At 47.6% G+C, this 21,384-nt stretch overlaps 1 protein-coding gene across 4 annotated transcripts in view; it reads left to right on the forward strand.

Annotated features, from left to right (window-relative positions):
- Window positions 1–21,384, forward strand: part of CTIF (cap binding complex dependent translation initiation factor) — a 116,092-nt gene that overhangs the window by 18,700 nt on the left and 76,008 nt on the right. For all 4 annotated transcript variants that reach the window (XM_050329934.1, XM_050329935.1, XM_050329936.1 and 1 more), the window contains one exon: window positions 3,423–3,498. In XM_050329934.1, the coding sequence (XP_050185891.1) occupies window positions 3,423–3,498 (76 nt within the window). The remainder of the gene's footprint in view (window positions 1–3,422; window positions 3,499–21,384) is intronic.

The raw sequence follows: 21,384 nt of genomic DNA on the forward strand, positions 1-21,384 counted from the left end.
GTCTCCTAGATTTAAACATCTCTGGATACTGGGAGAAAGATCCTGGTTTTGTGCTGATCCTGGTTTACAGTTACGGTTCTCTCCAGCAAGAATTCCAGTGAAGAAATGAGCACCAATGTGATTCATGTAGATCCAAAGTGCTCATCCCCCTTCTGCTAGACGTGGACCTGTGGAAACATTCAACGGCTCCTGTTGCTGGTAGCAGCCTCCATGGACTGCCGTGGTATTGCTGGGATTCCTTGCCAGTTGCTGGTTGGTCAAGCCAAATAAATGTGTACCGGCACCAAGTGGGTCACCAGGGTTCCTTCAGTGGGCATCACTTTTTCTCTGGGGATTCTCTGCAGATGGAGAAACAATCACTGCCTGTTAGGAGATTGCGGCCAGGCAGGGGTCAGTCCCTTCTCCCACGTAACAAGTGGCAGGACAAGAGGAAAAGGCCTCAAGTTGCACCAGGGGAGGTTTAGATTGGAAATTAGGAATAGTTTCTTCACAGAAAGGGTTGTCCAGCCCTGGCACAGCTACCCAGGGCAGTGGTGGAGTCCCCATCCCAAGAGGGATTTAAAAGCTTTGCCATATGTAGGGATGGAAATCCTCTCTTGGACAAGTTTTCCTGTTGGTAAGTTGGCTTTGCCAAAGTACTGGCCAATGCCGTATGCCTGATCTGCACACCTTGTTTAGAAGACAAGATTAGAATTATTGTTAGAATAGTTGATTAGAGACAATCAGAAACATCTTGTTGTTCCCGACCAGGCCAGCAATCCCACCCCAGCACAGGCTCAGCATCTGCAGGAGGCCCTTGTACTGCAGAGTGACAGGAAGAGTCACACAGCTCAGGTTTTTTTCTGCAGTGTAAGGTAGAATGCAGGTATATAAAGAGCAATTTTCAGAACATTTGGAACAATGGAACACTAAATTTCTAAGTCACTGAGTGCCTTAGTCATGTTTACTCCCATTTCTTCTGACGTGTTTGAAAAACGAGACAGAGGGGCCCTCCATAAAATGAGATCCAGTATGCCCCATGGATCATGGCACTTGCCAGATGATCCTGTCAGTGACATCTACTACGTACAGGGAGGATGCAGCAGGGTCTGCATTGTGGTTTTCCTCCATTCCCAGTGTAGTGCAAATGCCCAGGATGCAGATGGGTAGAGAAGGCAGTTGTGGAGGTGAGATATTTAATCACTCCTACATATTACAGCCGTAAAACTTGGATAAGAATTAGTGTATCTGCAGGAAAGTTAAACAGATGCTGTCAGCACAAGCAGTGCATCTCCCAAAAATGCAGGTCATATAAGTAACTTGGCTAAAATAGAGGAAGCACAGACAAAATTGGTTTTATGTTTTAGCTCTTAGTTGGCTGTCTTGTGCATTCATCAGCACTCTGTGCCAAATCTGTGCTGTGATTCAGCTTGCTGAACCTCCAAGAATCTCCACCTGCTAGCTAGGCATTTTCTCTCTGGCTTGAATGGGAAGCTTTTTTAACAATGTAGCTGTGCAATGAAAAAAATAACAGGGAAAAAAAAAAAGGCATGTGCTGTTCAGCTGTGTTTTCAACACTGTAAGTACCAAAAGGACCATTTTATTCCCTAGCCTGATCTCTTACCCAAGGCTGGCCATGTAGTTGCATCCAGTTATTTGACCTCAATGGACTTTTGCTTGGATGAAGTGTTTTCCTCCAGAAAGACATTGATTTTACTGGAAGATTCTGTTTGGTAGTCTGCTGAATAATCAAAGTGGAGTGGTTAAGCGAAACTGGGGAACTGCACTGACCCGACTTGTTTCTGACCTGAAATTGTCTGGCTTTAATTTCCAGTGTTAGCTCTTCCTCTGCTTTTACTCTTCCAGATCAAGCAACCTTTTGTAGATGGCATTTTCTCTTCATTCCAGGTATTCTCTTCATTCCAAGCACATGTATCACTTTAGTTTTTCTGGTACTCTAAGAAATTCCTTTACCACCTCTTTGAAATGTGACTGCCAGTGCTTCCTGTGGTTTTGTGGATCAGGCTCAGCCGTGCTGTCTGTAGAGGAAAGCTGCCTTCATTCCCCTAAGCCCTGCCTCCTCCTCATCCCCTGCCTTTATGCCACAGAATATCAGAAATGCAGCCTGGAACAGTCCCCACCCTTTTCAGATAACCTTTTCCTGTAATACCCTTGCCCATTCTATACCTGCAACTGGCATTACTTGCTTGACATTTTCTCTTATATATAAATATATATATATATCTCTTAATACTTACTCATGTATGTGTAGGCACACTATATTTTTCCCTTTGTAACTCAGAGCCAGGATTTCATCTATGGTGGAAAGTCAGTTGTTGAACAGCTCTGATTTCCTATAACTATGGAATCATTGAAGGGTTTAGGTTGGAAGGGACCTTCAAGATCACCCAGTCCAACCCCTCTGCCATAGGCAGGAACACCTTCAGTTAGACCAAGTTGCTCAAATCAGTCAAGGTTAATTAAATTCTTTGCCTTCAGCTTGCTGTTTCTTGAGCCTGGCACTTCAGCATATGCCCAATTTTTTTTTTTCATTTTTTTCCCCCTTTGCTCCAAGTCCACCAAGATTTGTTTTTCTCTCGCTTCTAAGCACTGATTACCTGCATCTGCTGCTACCAAAGTTCCTATTGTACCTTATTCAATGATACCTTGTCACTAATTGACAAAAAAATGCATTATCATTCTTGCATAACAAAAGAGATCTTCTCAGTTGTTTATAAATGTAGAAGGATAATATTTACCATTTTTTCTTCTTCTATATCATCTCTCTGCATCCGGCTAGTAATTATCTTTGGATTGTTTTTTTTTTTTCCTTTCTTGGTACAAGAAAGTCCTTCAGCTGCCAGCTCTGTGTTTAGTGTATGAGTACTTGGCTTCTCACCCCAATTTTTTTGTCTTTCAAATTGTCTGTTTATGTTTATATCGATTGCTGTTTGCTCTCTGAGATGTATGTTTGTGCTTGCTCTCTGACACCTTTCTCAGCAGGGGAACTGGAGCTCCTGTGGAGACCAGCAAATGAGCAGTGCTTCAAAGGAAACATCTTTCATTACCTTTTTGTGTCCTCATTTTTTCTGTCCAGGTGGGCTGTGCTTTCTATTTTACTTGATCTGGGAATCGAGTAACCCAACGCCACCACTCAGGACTGCCTTTGGTTTTCTCACTGCTGCCACTACCAAGAGTGCTTGAGTGCTGTGGCAGATGGTGCAGGTGGAGAGGACTGGGAAAAGCATTTAATTTTGTATTAACAGCTTTACGCCCGCGTGGGAGTGTTTCGGAGGCGCAGCACAGTCGCCTCAGAGAGCCTCTTTGTTTCCACGAGGGTCCTTTTGCAGTAAGAACTGATCTTCCCCGTGCACCGTAATAGAAAACTAGCTGTGTCTCCAGCGAGTTTTCACGTGGTTTTGTTTGTTTTCCTCTTGCCACAGGCTTGGAAAAGGGAAGTACGAGGATGGCGACAGCATCAACTTGAACGACATAGAGAAAGTCCTCCCAGTGTGGCAGGTAGGTGACAAGGACATCTGCCCGTGCTACAGTGGAGACCAGCAGCCCCTTCCCTGCCTTGTGTTTCCTTAGGAAACCCTCCTGAGGAGAGGGAAAGCTGCTGAGCTATGGTCCTTAGCTATGGGATGGAGATTGGTGCCTGTGGTTTCGGGTGTTGGTGCTGGGCAAGGGCAGTTGCCACGCAGACTTTGTCAGGAGGTGATACACTGAGGGCAGTATTTATAAATACATATATATATATATATGTACCTGCACACAGGACTCATGTGCTTTAGAAAGGGAGATTCTGAAAAGCATCAACCCTCCCAGCAGCTCCAAAATAAACTGCTGCCAGCAGGAAGCCAGCAGCGCTGGAGTGCTGGCCCAGGTGTTTCCCTTTTGGAGCGTGTCTGTGTTTACATGCAGTGATAATCCATGTGTGTGTTTTCTCCAGCCTACTCCTTCTCCAGATCTCTCTTCATGCTTGGATGCCTGGATGTTGGGGAATGGCAGGATGAGACCCTCAGTTAAAAAGTCAGATTGAATAAGTCCGTTTGTCAGCATCGTGTAATTTTTCATTTTACGGAGCCCTAGTCCTCAAAGAGTGTCCTGGGCTAGGCGAGTTCTGAGGATGTTCAGTGTGCTTTTGCTGAAATCTCTGCCTCCAGAGGCAAGGACAGAGACATCTCGTGTGCTGTGGTAGCATTACCCTTTTCAGTGCTGAGCCACGGGCTCGCCAGGCTTCTTGCTCATGCATCATGTGAGGAATGGCTTTGCTCATCCTGCAAACCATGTGATGATCTGCCTTACTGTTTCTTTTGGGTGAGCTATTTGGCACTGAATACCCGAAGCAGTGGAAGGAGTGGAGAAGTGCTGCTGACTTTGGCAGGGAGGAGCACTCCCTGCAGCTGCTTCCTGCTCAGTCTCTTCCATGTTTGGTATGTCTGGACTTTAGGTCACAGGGAGAAAACATCAGGTCCAGCTGGTGCAAACCCCAGCAATTCTGCAAAATAAGGTTAGTTTTCCCCAGGGAATAATTGGGAAATGAGGAATCAAACGACCTTTAGTGTGAGGAGCTGGTTTTCTTCAAGAGAGTTTTATCAACAGCTATTAAATAAGCCAAGTCCTCCTGTTATGGTTATCATCTCATCGTGCCTTAACACCAGGTTGAGTCCATCGGCTCCAATGAATTAATTGCAAAATGTACCTTAACATTTAGCTTAACTGCTAGTGTGACATTTCTAAGCTGGAAGACCTAGTGGGAATGCTGGATCTGGTGGGTTTTTTTGTGCCTCTGACCAGGCTTGTGCAATGCTGCATTGTTTTGGGGACGTGCTTACCTTGGCATGTGCATCTGTGGGAACTGGGAGCCAGGTAGTTCTGGGTGAGGATTTGTCTTTTTTAGTGCCGACAAGTGAAATACTTGCAGACAGCTGGTCTAATCCTCACATGTCATTGTTAACTGGATTTGAATGCAACCGTGCAGTGCTGACAGTGATTTTTCTGGTCTTTTATCTGCTGTTTTAAATGGCTCTGTGGAGCAGCGTGTGGGGGGCATAAGGGAAACTATTTGTGTGAGACTATGGAAGGAAAATGGTTAACCTTCCATGGGGTTGTCCCATGATGGGGCTTTGTTTGTTACGTGTCCTGAAGAAGAGGCTTTTCAGGTTGGAGATATGTGAGCTCTTATTTTGCCTGTGTTTAAGAGCTCCTGGCTTGCTTACAGCAGCCATGCACAGACAGGAGGGCTAGTCTGAACATCCTCCAGTGCCACTGGGGTGGTCTGAGAACCCTCCAGTGCAACTGAACCAGTCCAAGCATCCTCCATCATGACTGGGGTGGTCCAAGCATCCCCCAGCACAACTCAGATGCAAATGTTTTGCTGCTGAGTGTACTTCAGCAGCCGTAGAAGGGTTAGAAGCAGCATATTTGAGAGAGGTAGCAGGTCTTGCTTGCAGGCTGCTTGGAGGTTTGGGTGCCTTTGATGTTAATGTATGATAGACATAGGATGTGAATCTTGAACTAATCTCAGGTATACATCCAGGTGTGTATGTGTATCTCTACAGAGAGATGCAGTGACATCCCTAATGGGTTTAACAGAATATTCTGGGTATCTAGCAGGCCATTCTGGGTATCTGGATGTTAGTATGTCTATACATGAGTTTTGCTGCTTGAATCTATCAGTAGTATTTCAACAAAATATTGCAAGGAAAGCCTCTGACCATTTGGCAGTTAAAGGGTGAAAAAATAAACAAAAAACCCCCACAACAACGTCCCCAAAATCCTCTTCTTTTGTTTGGAAATTGGAGAATGCTCCTCGGGGTTGCTCTCACAGCACAGCCCACTCTGCCATCTCGTGGACATGCACAGGCAGGTGAATCCTGCTCCACAATTCCTTCACCACAGCTGGTATTTTGAAGCTTTCTCCTGCTTTTCCATCCATCCTTTCAAAACTCATCTGACATGCTGAATTTTGCTGGTAAATAGGTTTTATGTTTGAAAGCTTCACCACTAGGAGCTCATGAGGTCACTGCTTTGGCTCAGCTCCTGAGCCATAACCTCTTCATCTCTCCTTACTCGTAAAAGTCTGTAGTTGGATTTGGGCACTAATTCACCAAAGTGCTGCCAAAAGGCTACTCTTTTGAAGATAAGTGTTCCCCATTCATAAGAACTGCTCTTTACTGCACGCCAGGGAGGATCAATTTGCTGCATTAGAGGGGCACAGCTCAGGTGCAGAGCTGCCCGTCATCATCTTCTCCATTTTCACCTCAGCTGGTTTGTTGAAGAAGACCACATAACCACCTTGACGTCATGAAGACGTCACAGGGAGGGCTGAGTCAGTGCCTTTTGCTTTTGCTCCCCTTTGGCAAACGCTTGGAAAGGCTTTCAGGCTTGGATGTGTCACAGCCGAGTGCTCCAGTCCTACATACAGGCTTTGGACTGAAAGCCCTGGGCAGACTCTGTACTTACCAGAAAAAACAACCTAAGGGGTCATGTCCTGCGAGATCACAGAGTCATGGAATGGCTTGAGTTGAAAGGGACCTTAAAGCTCATCTCATTCCACCCCCTGACACGGGCAGGGACACCTTCCACTAGACCAGGTTGATCCAAGCCCCATCCAACCTGGCCTTGGACACTTCCAGGGATCCAGGGGCAGCCACAGCTTCTCTGGGCAAGGTCCAACACCCTCCTTCCTGTAAAACTCATGAAGGGTACAGGAGGCTGCATGTCACAGCTCCAAATGCTGCTAGACACGAGCAGAGAGTTTTGGGACATATCCCAGGTGGTTTCTGGACTGGCGTCTCGCAGTGTTTGGCTTTCAGTTTGCTGGACTGCTGCCTTCAGGATGGGCTTGCCCTCCTCAGAACACTGGGGATGTGCCTTCACTGCCCAGCTGCTCCTCTTGCCTTGTGCTTTAGGAGGTAGAAACTGTGTGGCACTTTTGAAAGGCCTGTTGGGCTTTGCTGTTGTAATGGGATAAACTTGGAAGGCAGCATTGATATCATTTGGTTTGGCATCTTACTGCCTTGCAGCTCATCTCCTTCCATTTCCTTACTGATTTTTGACCCTTTTTGTCATATGCTTGCAGTTACAATAAACTGCTTGTTTCTCTTCTGGCTGCGGTCGTCATCCAGCTTCCTTGTTGGATGAGAACCAAGAGAGCAACTCCTTAGGAGAAAGGCAGACTCTGTAAGCTGTTCGTGTTCCTCTTAGCACCACTGTATTCCTGATTTTGTCCAAACAGGCTTAGAAACACCACAATTCCCGGTTGTGCTGCGATCCCACCTGAATTTAGGCACCTGCAGGCATCACTGCCCACTTTCCTTGGGACCCCTCCTCACTGACAAGTATTTTCAAGTCAAACCCTAAAATTCGGGGAGGGCCAAGATCCTGTGTGTCAAGATGGGACCTCTGCATGGGGTGGTCACTTGGGGTTTCTGCCCATGCTGAGGTGTGGGCACATTGGGATGGGATTTGTGGCACCTCAGCGTAGAGGTCTAGGAAAGTCTGGATGATTCCCCTCTGAGGGTCCCCATGTCCTTTCCCTGTCAGCTCTGCAGCATGCCTAGATGGACCAGCTCACACATGTGAGACTTGGTCAGATATGGATATTTCTTCCTAAGAGAGATGAAGCCAATGCAGTTATCTGGGGAGAGGAGGGTTGGATCCTCTCTGCTGTCACTCTGCATGTGAGGAGGTGAGATCAGTGTCCAACACTGGTGTGAGGGCTTGCTCCTGGAGCCTGCAGACCCCTGTACCTCCCAGGGTGGTGGTGGCAGGGCAACAGGTCTCTCTGGAGCTCGGGGACAGCTCTTTGGTGGGGTGGTGTTATTTACTGTCACCATATGGAGTCATCCTCTCCACGTCGTCTCCTCCCTGCTCTTTCTGCACTACAAGGTTGGGCAGCTCTCATTTTACCCAGTATGTTGGGCAGCTCAGATCCTTCCTCTCCTGGTAGGCTGTTCTGCACTGGTGGAGCTGGGTTGGGCTCATCCCTCTGGCATCCCCTCCCACTGGGAATGACCTGGTCCATGCGGTGTGTGCCCCTTGTGCTCTGTGTCTCTGCTGTCACTCATCAGGTCTAACCCTGATGTCCTTTATGTGTGCATCAAAGCCCCATGAAGAAGTTGGGGTTCCTCCCTTGGAGCCCCAAAATGGGGATTTCTTCTCCCCACCCCCAGTTCTTGCTGGACTCTGTCCAGAACATGTGGGCATGGCATTGCTTTCAGAGAAGGTTTCTTGCCTGAAAAGCCCGTATCCCAAGGGTCTTTCCAATACTGTAACGGCTAAAACCACTGTGGAAAGTCCCTGTCAAAGAGCCAGGGTTTACTTGAGTATAGGCCACAACATATTGGGAGTCAGAGTTCTACTGCTAAATAAAAAGCTTTTGGTTTGCCATGACTTCCAGTAAGCCATGGTCTTTCTGTGGCCTGTTATTTGTTGTTTTGAACCCAGCTGGCAGTGACCATCGCCTTGGCTTTCAGTTTGGAGAGGGAAAACTGCCGTGGTCACCTGTAACCCCTTCAGCCCTCCCTCCCATGTCAGAGTTAAGGCCACCATTAGCCAAGCATGGCAGGTGAGGCCATTGGCATCCCCAAAGCACTGGAGAGGAGAGGTCTGGGCCAAGGCTGGCTTATCTCCCACGCAGTTCATCACCTTGCAGGTGCCAGCAACATCCAAGCCTGGACTGTGGCAGAACAGCACAGTCTCTGTGAGCCCTGATGAACCAGGTTATAAACCCCGTGGGTTTTATTGGACATGCAGGAAAGGGAAGGTCTTCCAGTGGCTGTATCACCTTATGGTCATCTTCCATATCACAGAGTCGCTGAAACATTTAGGTTTGAAAAGACCCTTAAGTCCATCAAGTCCAGCCATTTCCCAGCACTACCAAGGCCATTAACCCATGTCCCCAAGTGCCACATCCACACAGCTTTTAAATCCCTCCAGGGATGGGGACTCCACCACTGCCCTGGGCAGCCTCTGCCAGGGTTTGAGAGCCCTTTCCATGAAGGAATTTTTCCTAATATCCAGTTTCCTGATACCATACGATAGCCTTATTCAGTGCACAAAGGAAACACGAGAGAAATGGCCAAGATCTTTGTTGTTTCCATCATCATTATTATTATAGTTATTGTTACTACTATTACTATGACTATTATGGTTCAGAGCTGGTTTGTGATTTTAAGAAATGAAATGGGGTCTCCCTTCTCAGGACTGGTGTTATTTTTCTGGCTGTCATTCAAGTCAGGCAGACTTGGCAATACTGACTTAATTCCTGGGGGTGTCTTCCCAGCCTAGTGGGCAGGGAGATGCCTGTTTTATAGGTTCCTGGAGCTGGCACTGGTCAGCTAGGCAGGGTTTAGGGCCAGGTTGCCATGCCTGCAGGATTGGTATGCTGTCACACCCTGGCTGGATCAGCTGGTGAGGGACATGGGTTTGGAATAAGCAAGGGGGGGACCGTGGAAGGGGCAAGGGTGGCTTATGCTGCAGCTCTGATGGTTGGCTGGGTGTTTGGTGGCCGAGGGGACAGGGCTGGTGGCAGAGGGGAGCCCTACAGCACTAGAGGGCACTGCAGCCTCGCTGCATGGCCCCGAAACACAGCTCTGTACAGAGGAAACCAGGCTTTTTCCAAAGGCTTTTTCCAAGCAGAAACCTCACTCTGCAGAGGCTGTGCCTCTCGCCCTCCGGTTGTCAGGTCATGCTGCTCTCCATCCCCCTGTGCCCACCTGGGGCCCGAGGTGCATGTCCAGCGTGGGGGAACCTGGGGCTAGCAGAGGGGGAGGGTGTTTCTCTGTACCTGGGGCTGAATTTGGGCAGTACTGTGCATCTTTGTGAGCCTCATGGCGTCCCTGAGCAGAGCAGGGCTAAAACTGAAGGTGTGTTGAACCTCCCTGAGGGGAGCTGATACGGGGGCATCAGATATACCCCACAGCCCACGTTGCCCTTGCTGGCGTCGTGACACCTCCCCAATTTCTGTTGGAAATCCCTCCTTTTCAAGTGTAATCCTCAACTCTGTGTATTTCCTGTGGGGTGCTCTGGCAGGGCTCAGTCTGAAGCCATGCTTCTCGCATACCAAGGTGTGCTGAGGGACCCTCCCTTCCTCTGGAAGTGCTGCTGTCCCATTCAAGTGTAGGATGTTCCCCTGAACACCCACATTCCCACTCGTCCATCTGTCCCTGTCCCCCATCTCCTCTGGATTGTACCCAACCCCCTTTGAAGGACACGACGGCCTCAGGAGGAGGGAGGTGTCCACTGCTGGGCCATCTCTGTTCCTTAGATCCCAGTTTCTGGGGCCAGAAACCAGATCAGGCACTGGTTTCTGCTACAAACTAAGATTAATAATGGGATTTTGTCTGCTTCGCAGCTTTTCCTTGGGCCAGGCTGAGGGAAGGGTAGACACGAAGAGATGGCAGGATTAGGCTGGGCTTACCAATAGGGGCTGGTAGGTTTTGGGTTCATGGCCCAGGACCACAAGGAGATAGGGAGATGGGAGAGCTGGGTGGGTAAGTCTGTTCTTGGGAGGATGATGAAGAAAGATCCTCTGTTTTGCTTTTAAGGAGCTCACAAGTGGTTTTAGACTTGGGAACTGCAGTTTTCTGGGGAATTAGCTGGTTTGGGTAAGGGAAGTTGTACAGAGGTATAAATAGATATAAATAGGCATTTAAGGCTCAAAAATGGCACCACATTATGTTCTGTCTTACACACAACAGAGAGCAACACGGATTTTTCCCAGCCCTACTGATGACTTCCCTTTCAGAAAGGTTTTTAGCTTTTGTGCAGCTGTAATATCGAAAGCAAGCCTCAAAGGTTTTGTTTTGGTTTTTCGCAGTCCTTTTTATAGACTCCAAAACACACCCCCCACCAAATCCAGTCTGAATTTTAAGTTCTCAATAATGTTACATCTTTTTCTCCTTTGTTTTCCCAGAGGATTCATTAGAAATCTGAGAGGGTTTTTGCTGCACTCCCTTGAATTTGCTGAATATTTTCCTGAAATGTGGAAGTAATATGGAGTAATGATTAAGTTAAAGGTTATTAAAAGTAGCAGAGGAAAAAAAAAATCCAGATTTCTAAGGATCTCAAATAAAACCTCAGTGTCTCTTTGGTCAAGCAGCTATTTCTGCTGGCTTGGCTATTTCCACATCCTAATCCCCTTCCCCGCTCTCCGTGAAAGACCTGAATTTTTAATAAAATAAAGGAAAGGAAGGAATTTTCTCTCTAAAAAAAGCAGGCATGCCACAGGACCAGAGAAGAGAGACGTGCACACATCCCCGTTGGTGGAAGGACCTGCAGAGCCTAGAAACACACCGCTCTCTAAAAATCCTGCTAATGGGGGTTGTCCTGGTCCCTTGTCCGACAAAATAGGAGGTTAATGTTTCCTGTCACATTTATAAATTTCTTCTTAACCAGAAGATGCTCCCCCACCCTTTTCTGCTGCCTTTCCTCTGATGTTGTGGGAATAGAAACCAATACAATAAATGAGACCAGAAGTTCTTAAAATGTGAATTTCCTGCCCGGAGGCAGCAGGTAAGTGAATCCCATCCAGCTTGGGGAGATGTATATATAGCTATGGGTGTAAATATGGGTATTTAGTGGCTGGATAAGTGTTTATTGCAATCCAAGGTGGTTTGGTCAAAGATTGTCATTTAAGTGGGAAATTTATTGCTGCACATGACGCCTGAATGTCTCTTCCATGGGGAAAATAGAGACTGTTTATGAAGGGATTAAATGATGTCCTTGCTGTGGTAGCAGGCCAAACTCTGTAACTCAGAGGTCCTTTCTTAGTCTTACATTCATACCGTCCCTCATTTTATGCTTTTAAAAATACTTTTGGGAGTTGGGAATCATAAAATGTTTTGGGCTGGAAGGGACCTTAAAGATAATCTTGTCCCAAGTCCTCTGCCGTGGGCAGGGACACCTTCCACTGAGCCCCATCCAGCCTGGCCTTGAACACTTCCAGGGATACTCCATGAACTTCTCTGCTGACTCCAGGCATGGCTCCAATGCACGTGTGCTGGCATGGTCAGTGAAAGAAAACTCTATGGCATCTCCCCAAAATGCCTTTGCTGGATGGTGGGTTTGAAGGATTTCGCTGGGGCTAATAGGAACAGTGAGTGGAGTGTGGTCTGCACACCTTTGATCAAACTGGTGCTGCTCCAGTGCCCATGTCTCCCAGGGTTATTCCTCTTTTGCCCTTCACCTGCTTGTACTGCTGTGGAGAAACTCCTCATTGTTGGCTTGCTTTCTTTTTAATTCTTTTTCCTTTATAATTCCTGTAATGTATGAGCAGAGAAACCACTGGAGAATGATAAAGCTTCATTTCTTCCTGCTTTTGTGACCCACTTCATTATTTCGTTTCTCATTGTATATTCTTCTGGGGCATCCAAACGGAAAGAAAATATGTGTGCTTGTAGGAGCTGTTTGTTTCCCTTTGGCTGGGAAAAATAGGACCCTTTGGCTGGGCAGAATAAGCAGGTATCACAGAAGATATGGATTGCTTTTGCTTGTTAGTTCTGGGGAGGGCACTGCTGACATTTGCTGCATCACGCATCTGTGAGCAACATTATTCCTTCAAGTTGGTGGGCTGTGTACACCTTCACTTGGCCAGGCTTCCTCTAAGGGCTATGCACAAATACAATAGAAAAATATATATTCCTTACGTTTAGGTTGCTGCATGATTTCTGGGTAAGAATGAGAAGATTTGGGGTCGGTAGTTGCATGGGCTTGGTCTTGAAGGAGCAGCAGAAATTATTCATTGCTGTTCCACAACAATAATCCAGACCAAAGCCAGCTTGTAACATTGAAATGTGAAGCACAGGTTTGCCTTTGTGGTAACTCAAAAGGAAACACAAGTTCAGGATGATGTCCAGGTTTCCAGCCGGATGGAAACGATCCCACTGCTGCTGCTGGACTCACTGGGCACACCACAGAGTGATGGCCATGGCTGGTCTGCTCTAGCCACTGGGCCTGTGGTCAGTGAAAGCTTGGGTTTCCAAAAGCAGCCGGCTAGGGTGGGCTTTTTAAAAGTTTTTTTCTTGTTGAAGTGTTGTTCCCATCCCTGTTTTCCACGGAGCTTGTTCAGCCCTGGAGCTGGGATCTTACACCTGCCTGACAGGAGAGTTTAGCCACGATGGGTTGGTCTGTTCTCCCAGCTAACAGGCAACAGGACAAGAGGAAATGGCCTCAAGTTCCACCAAGGGAAGTTTAGATTGGATATTAGGGAACAATTTCTTCACAGAAAGGGTTGTCAGATGTTGGGATGGTGGAGTCCTCATCCCTGGAGAGATTTAAAAGCTGTGTGAATGTGGCACTTGGAGACATGGGTTAGAGATGGGCTTGGCAGTGCTGGGGAGTAGGTGGGCTCGATGATCTTAGAGGGCTTTTCGAACCTAAATGATTTTGTGATTGTATGATTCAGTCTCTGGTTTACACAGCACTGGGAGACATGAAAGATGAAGGAGCTTCAGGATAGCCTGTGGCTGTACAAGCAACTCAGCCTCACAGCTGTGGATAACCTGGGGACTAGGCAGGCGACTGTGGATCATGGCTGGACTTGTAGGTGCAACCAAGGCGCTGAAAAATCATTTCCTTGTGTGCAAATGTTGATTTGGAAACAGAACAATGGGTTCTGATACCTGGGTTGTTGCAGTAGGATTTCCACTCGTGGTTGGTTCTGCTGTGAGTGCAAAGCCAACCCTGTGTGTCTTAAGGCTTCAGGAGCTGGTGCAGTCCCTGTGTTCCCTGTGGCATCGCTGCCTGGCACCAGCAGTGTCCCTGCAAAACAGGTCACCACCCCTACAAGTAGAAAGGCGAGGAGTCGGACACACACTGAAATGGTATTTCAGCCAGAAAGAGCCAAAGCAGTAAAAAAAAAAATACCCTGGCCATTAATATACGAGCGTCCACCTTGTCGTGCGATCACAATATCGGTTTTCTGTTTTATTTTATTTTTTTTATGGTTGGCTTAGCAATTCAAAGGCTACACTGCGCTTTGGTTTTTCCAGTCTGCTGCATCGTGTGACCCCGGTGACTCCGAGTTAAGCCTCATTATATAATGGTGGGGAGTTTTTTTGGAAAACCTCCATTTAATCCTTTCGGAGCAGAATTTGCTGGTTTTTGTTTTCTTTCATATCGTCGTCTTGTTTCCCCCCCCTCCGCCTACCCCTTCCCCGGCGGGCGCGCGCTGGAGGCGTCAGTCTGGGAGCAGGGTCCTTTCTTCCCTTCTTTTTTTTTTTTTTTTTTCAAATCTGCAGAGAAAGGAAAAAAAAAAAAAAAAAGGTTTATTTTCGTTTGCTTGGGTTACAGCGCCTTTCCCCACCGTCGGGGGGAAGGACTACGTGATGTGCAGCAGGTATTTTGTGAATGGAGCACAACCCTGTGACTCCCCATCGCTTGGCCGAAGGGGGAGGCAGGGGAAGGAGAAAGAAAAAAAAAAATAATAAAAACCACCACCCAGTGACTCCATCTGACTCGTTTTGGCTGGAAAACTTTTTCAGCGCCGTGGTTCTTAAGCCAGGAGGAAGCTTTCTTCTGGCCCAAGAACAATAAAGGGGTCAGCAGCCTGATCCTCCCTCCTACACCCTCTTCCTTCCATTGTGAGGGGTCTGTGCAAATATCCCAGGCTGCTTCTGCTGGGGCCTGAGGGACCTGAGCCACACATGTGACATTAAAGAGAGAGTCCGTGAACTTAGGAATCCTGCAAAGAGGAAAAAAAAAAAAAAAAAAAGGAAGAAAGAGAGAACAAAATGAAGTCTCTGAGGGGCTCTATTTCTGGTGCGCTGTTACACTTGGAGAAGGTACCGATGGGTGTTTCTCATGGTGGGGGGAAATCCGTCCCCTTACCATGTCTAGGTGGCTCCTTCATGATGCCGCGTCAGCATCTTCCCCACCGTCTGCTCCACAAGTGGCCAGATCCCCACCGAGGGAGCTGAACCTTTGCGTGCCACCAGCCCTTCAGCTCCTCCATTTCTCTGCTCGTCCAAGATGGGGAGTTTCTGCTGCTCCCACAGGGCTGGTGTGCAGCCTGTGTGCTGCAGGTGTAAGGTCTCCAGCAAGGGAGGAGAAGGAGGCACGGCTGCCTGACACGCTGTGCTCATTCCAGGGATTCACCACCACCTGGCAGCACCCAGTTTCTCAAGCCAGCACCATTAATGACATGCCTGCTACTCCTCAGATGCACATCACAGACCAGGAAGGTCTCAGCCAGCAATCCCCGGAGTAAAAGGTCTTTGAGAAGTGCTGTGTGGCCTCAGCAATGTGCCCACCAGTCCCGTCTGTCATTAGGGCCACCTGCATCTCTCTGGGGAGGAGGCTGTGCACGGATCAGAGGGCTGCTGTGGATTCTGTGGTATTTCTGATGAATCCAGAGCAGTCCCAGTGGTGATACTCTTTCCAGGTGGTACCTACCAAGCTAGCTGCCACCTGCCCTCCCAAAGGAGAAGCCGAGTTCAACGCAATAATCCACATCACGCGCTGGAGATCTGATGCATTCCCCAGAGGGAGAGTGTATGATGCTCCTCAAGTTGTGGGAACCCACCTTTTTCTTTTCCTAACACGATAAACCAGCTAATGGCATGTGTGAACCTCCTGCCGCCGTGTCCCAGCTCGCTGGACTTTGGCACCAGGCAGTCGCATGAATCATGGTGGTGATTTCTCCGCGAGGCGGTTCCTGTCGTTATTATCTCCTTGCTGTGTCGATAACGCTCTGGTGGCGATGGCCAGGATTTCCTCGCGCTGCAGAGCTTTCCTGAAGATCAGCCCTGAGAGCAGTGGAGGAAGTAGCCGTTACAAGATTGCTCCTGGCCGCTGAGAACTGGGTGGCCAACTTCAAACGTACGTGCGACCTGACATGATCCAAAGAGCACGGCGGCAGCTCCTCTTTCCCCTCGTCTGCATCGTCAGTGTGGGTGGGTGGAAACTCCTTCTTCAGCAAGTGCTCCGGGAGTTGAAGCGAGACCCACACGTGGTTATGGAAAACTGTCAGACAGAGCAGCACCCCTGGAAATGGAGATGGGGGGAGAGGTGTCCCATGTCCTGCCCGAAATCCTAAGGGAATGGTGTGGTTATGTCACTAGAGGTTTAGGTTGGATATTAGAAATGGGTTCTTCCCCCTCAGAGTGTGGCTGGGCACTGAACAGGCTCCCCAGGGCAGAGGGCACAGCACCAAGGCTGCCAGAGCTCCAGGAGTGTTTGGATGGTGCTCTCAGGCACAGGGTGTGGGGATGGGCCTGTGCAGGGCTGAGGGCTGTGCTTGATGATCCTTGCGGGTCTCTTCCAGCTCAGCATATTCAGTGACTCTGTAATTGTCGTGGCCAGGGAGGAATTCAGGGTCTCACCTCCACCCCTCTTGCAGCGCCACAGTTTTGAGAGTACACACACTACAAAGTTTTTTAGCTGAAAGGAAGGCTACTTCGTGGTTCAATTTGTAAGTGCTTAGGCAAACAGATTGTTTTTACCTAAACTCTTTTTTTTTTCCTTCGCAAGTGCCCCTGTTTGAAGGTAAAAGCAAGTGAGCTGTGGGTTCTTCTTTCAGCCTTGGCATTATGCTGCTTTTGTCCTGGTGCTCTCTGATCCCTGCACACAATGTCTAGCTTCAGGATTATGGCGGTGCTAGAGTAATAAATGATTATAACATGGGCTATGCTGACCTTGGTGGAGGGCAGGTGAAGTGTGACAGGTTTCCAATACACAGCTCCTTTGCTGCTGTTCCAAAGACCTAGTGCCCAGCTGCCCATGGCCAGTGAGGCCGAAAAAACAGAGTGCAAGTAGCTCTGAGCGTTGCAAATGCACCTGAGACTGGGACCCTGCTGTGTCAGAGGTGGAGCTCTGTGACTGCTTGACCATCCTGACATTCCTGTCTGAAGGAGAAGAAAACTGCCCTGTTTGGCTTCTCCTTGCCATGCCTTTTCATGGTGCAATTTGCATACAAGGCAGGACTTGAATTTATTCTGCCAGTCCTCAACTTCTGAGAGTTGTTGATTCAGGAAGGGCAAGGCTGCAGAGCAGCAGCTGGTGGCTGTGCTCTTCTGGGAGGTCTAAGGTAGCTTCCCTGAGATGAGGCCCAAAAGGGTCGAAATGAAGGCGTTGTGGCAATGCAGAGGTGTTTCTGCATGTGTTGCATTGAAAATTGATCATTTAGTGATCACCTAGAGTGGTTTGCAGTTTGGATGGAGTAATCCAGGCATCTTTCACAGGTGCTTTGCTGAAGGTGCTTGGTCATTTGCTACGTTTAACACTGGTGAGTCAGTCATTAAGGCCCTGGTGGAAAGGACTGACTGTTCAGGAGCAGAGGGTAAGTGGAGCAGAGGATTGTTAGAAGTGAATTGGATGGAGACTGGTAAAGAATGGGAGTGGGACTTTGTGATGTTCCATTAGCCCACTGTCAAGTCTAGGCAAGTTGCTGCTCCTTGTTGAGAGGAGTCCTGGATCTGAAGAAATGAACAGAACATCTCCATCTTTCTGTCCAGGTTTCTAATCTTCTGCTTGTCTGTTTTGTCCATGTCTTCCAAGACTTGCCTGTGATACCTGTTTGGAGGAATTACATCTGTGCCAAGAGGGCTTTCACTCTGCCAGCCCTGCCCAGGTACCCACAGCCACCAAGGTCTCTAGCCGTGGGTAGATGCAATTGAAATAAAGTTTAAAAGCCCATAAAAGGGCATAGAAAAACAATAAGAAAACCCTACCAAACCAACCAAACAAACCAAACCAAAACAAGAACATAAAACAAACAAAACCCAAACAAAAATCAAAACAAAACAAAACAAAACAAACAGCAAAAACAGTTCTGTAGGTTTCCTTCTTCTTCCATCAGAAGTGTCCACCGAATGACTTTTCAGATCTTAACACGTGCAGAGAGACACATCCAGGGGACAGGTTCAAGTCCAGGGGGTCTCCTGCCCTGGGAGATGAGGTCTGGGGTAGCTGGGAGTTTCTGCTGGAGCTGTAAGGAGTGCCTCCAGGCTGGGAGTTGTGTACAGTAGGAGCAGTCATCAGCCTCATCTTACGTGCGCCTTGTCTCACTGGTTCGGATCGCTTCCCCCCGTGGAAACCATCAAGAATTTCCGTTATTTCCTTTCCTGAGGCTTTGTTTGGGTGGGGATTTCTGGAAGGTATTTCACAGGCAGGTATAATTAAAGAAAGACATGCTTTGCCTGGAGGCTTGACAAGGCTTCTTTAAAGCCAGGCCTTCAGCGTGGTGGCAAAACAGAAACCGTTTGTTGCCTGGCCCGATGGAGGGGAGGTCGGGGAAAAGGGGGAGCTAATCAGCTGGGAATCATCCCAGTTAAACGCTGCACACCAGGGTTAAGGCCCTTATCCAGCAAATCCTTGAAATATGTGCTTAATTTTAAGTCCCCCTGACTTCAATCTGTTTACTCTTGTGCTTAACTTTAAGCATGTGCCTAAGTGCTTGGCTGGCTGCGGTCCAAGGCAAATAGTAGACTTAGGAGCAGATTCCCATAAAGTAAATGCTTTGCTGGACTGAAGTTCCGTGGGACAGCGGGTGTCCTAGCAGGTCTGGGGTGGTGGAGGGGGACAGTGCTGTGTATTCCAGCTTGGTCAAGTTATTCAGCACTGGGTACCACGGACCTGGTGCTGTGTGCATCCAAATGGTGTAGTCTCTGAACAGGCACCTGAATTTCAGCGTCTGTATTTCTCCATTCTGAAGACACCAGCCTCACCTGTAGCCTTCTGTACACCACAAACAGACTCTAGGAAAAATACACAATTTTTTTTCCCTCTTAATTGAGAGAAAGGAACATGTTAGTGGAGGAAAATAATCTTGATTTTATCATCAGAAAAGGAAGGAGAACAGATTTTATGACCTGACTAATAAATCTTCATAGGAATTTGTTCGGCTGCATTAACACAACAAAAAGGACTCCTGTATTAGCCCAAGCTTTTATAATGGCTTTATCTTCTTCTTTCCTGTTCCAAGCTAATTCCTGAAAGCCTTCTTTTAATCCCCAGTTTTGCTCATCCAGCCTGGACTTCTTAGAATGGCAATGTTTTTTTTTTTTCTTTATTTTTAATCTACAAATGACAGCGCTTAGAGCTAATAACTCTAGATGCGGCACGCACGAAAATGAAAAGCCACCATCAGAAAAGAAGATCTGTGTTTTCTGAAAACACCAGTACCAGGGGTTAAGGGAAATCTGCAGCTGGAACAAATACAGCACTCGTCTAACTTCCTCAATAACTCTGCCGGGGGAACGGGCAGTTGCCAGACGAAGGAAGCGTGGTTAGCCATCGAGTCTTTGAATGCAGCTCCGTTTCCCCCCTCAAACCCATGGAATTTATATTAACCTCCAGCTTTTCTTAGCTGGTGGGAATTTTTTTTTTCCTTTTTTTTTTTTTTTTTCATGCTTGAGGAAGAGCCTTGCTTTTGTTGCTTTGGTTTGCAGGAGGAGCGGAGGAGACGGTTCTGCTCCTCGTGCCGCGCTCCTGCTGGCGTAAGGCCATGGATGTTAAGTGAATAATTTCTGGCAGTGATAAGGAGAGAAAGGCTGAGGCTGCCAAGCACAGAGTCGCAGACATTTGATGACTTATTTTTGGTAAGGGCAGGCTTGAGAGATCCCGGCCTGCTGGATTGTCTCTGGTCCCAGCAGAGATGCACGGAGGAGGAAGGATCCCATGTGCTTTTAGCATCTCATGCATGGGTGTCTATGAAATGGGCAAAGAGCAATATCACAGAATCATAGAGTGGTTTGGGTTGGAAGGAACCTTAAAGTTCATCTTGTTTCAGCTCCCTACCGTGGGCAGGGACACCTTCCACTATAGCAGGTTGATCCAAGCCCCATCCAACCTGGCCTTGGACACTTCCAGGGATGGGACAGCCACAGCCTGTGCCAGGGCCTCCCCACCCTCACAGGGAAGAATTTCTTTCTAATCTAATCTAATCTTAATCTACCCTCTTTCATCTGTATGAGAATGCCATCGAGGATATCTAAAACCACTTCCAGTGAGATACTTGTCTGCCTAATTTAAGGCCACAGGAGAGCTATCCAGATGAGTGTGTAGTGTATCTTTTGCAACCTGGGTCTGCTGTAGGGTCCCTGTGTGACTTCAGAGCCATTGGGAAGGCACAGTGCCTGTGGGATGTTTATGGGTGTGGTGCTGATCGTGATGGGCAGGAGTCCTAGGCAGAGAAGGGAGCCAGCTGAACGGACATAGGGGATGTGCTGGTTGCCAAAATTACCATCTCTCTGGTAAGAAGCAGTCTGATGTCCACTTCCAAGTTGCTCATCACACAGGACATCTCCAGTTTTCCTGTTGTGCCCCTTTCTGCTCATTGCCCATACTGGTCTTGATGGCCACTATCTCAGACCCTCTCCAGCTTCTGGAGCTAAGCCTGTCATACAAGCCCAATCCTGCCAGTTAGGAGGGCATCAAGTAGATTAGAAAGCAGCTGAAAAAGCTGTGATGAGGAGGGGCATCATGACTCAAGACAACCCAGTAAGCAAGGTCTCTGGTGTTGGTCAGTTAACACATGAAAATATATCCGGGAGCTGTGTTGGTTTGTTAAGTTTTGATGCTGATTCTTAGGGAATTGTAGAATTGTTTAGGTTGGAAAAGACTTCTAAGATGATCAGATCTTACTGTTAGCCCGTGTTTGCCAAGCCTACCACTAAACTATGTCCCCAGGTGCCACATCTACAAATCTTTTAAATCTCTCTAGGGATGGTGACTCCACCACTGCCCTGGGAGCCTGTGCCAGGTCTTGACAACCTTCTTCTGTGAAGAAATTTTTCCTGATATCCAATCTCAGTCTAATCTTTCTTGTCCCTGCTTGGTTCTGATGAAACACCTGAAGGTGTGTCCTCATAACCAACGTGACATTAATGGAAGAGGCTTCACCCAGCACCTGGCAATCAGTACAAAAGCAGCTGTAACTTAGCTTTCTGTGGCAGGAAAGCTGATGTTCGAATGATGCCAGTGTCTTTGGAGTTGTCATGGCTGAGGTTCAGCCTTTTTCAAGGTGCAGGAGAACGGTCATGGCCATCTTGCTGCCTGTCCCGTAGCAACTTTGAATAGAAAAGAGTTTTTCAGGACTTTATTTTTGTGTGTGTGTGTGGTGGAGATGCCAGATCCATTTCCACATTTGTAAAGCAGCTACAAACATGCTTTTCTTACTCCTCCTCGTTTTACTGTTCAAAGTAGCCTGTGGCTCTCAGAGGTCTGCAAAATATCAGTGATAATTAATTAATTATATTAATTAATTATATTTATTAATATATGATGTGGTATTATTGATACTCTGTGGCAAGTGCATCATGTTTTCTCTGCTTTTCCCTGCATTGGAACCCATTACAGCAGCAGGGATCTTAGATCCTGGAAGCATAAAAGGAAAATCCTGGGAGGGATCAGAAGGTGCAGTTTCTTCTACCCAGGTGCAAACTGGCAAGGAGAAAG

This window comes from Myiozetetes cayanensis, unplaced genomic scaffold, assembly GCF_022539395.1.
Source record: "Myiozetetes cayanensis isolate MyiCay16 unplaced genomic scaffold, myiCay2020 scf4, whole genome shotgun sequence".
NCBI lineage: Eukaryota > Metazoa > Chordata > Aves > Passeriformes > Tyrannidae > Myiozetetes > Myiozetetes cayanensis.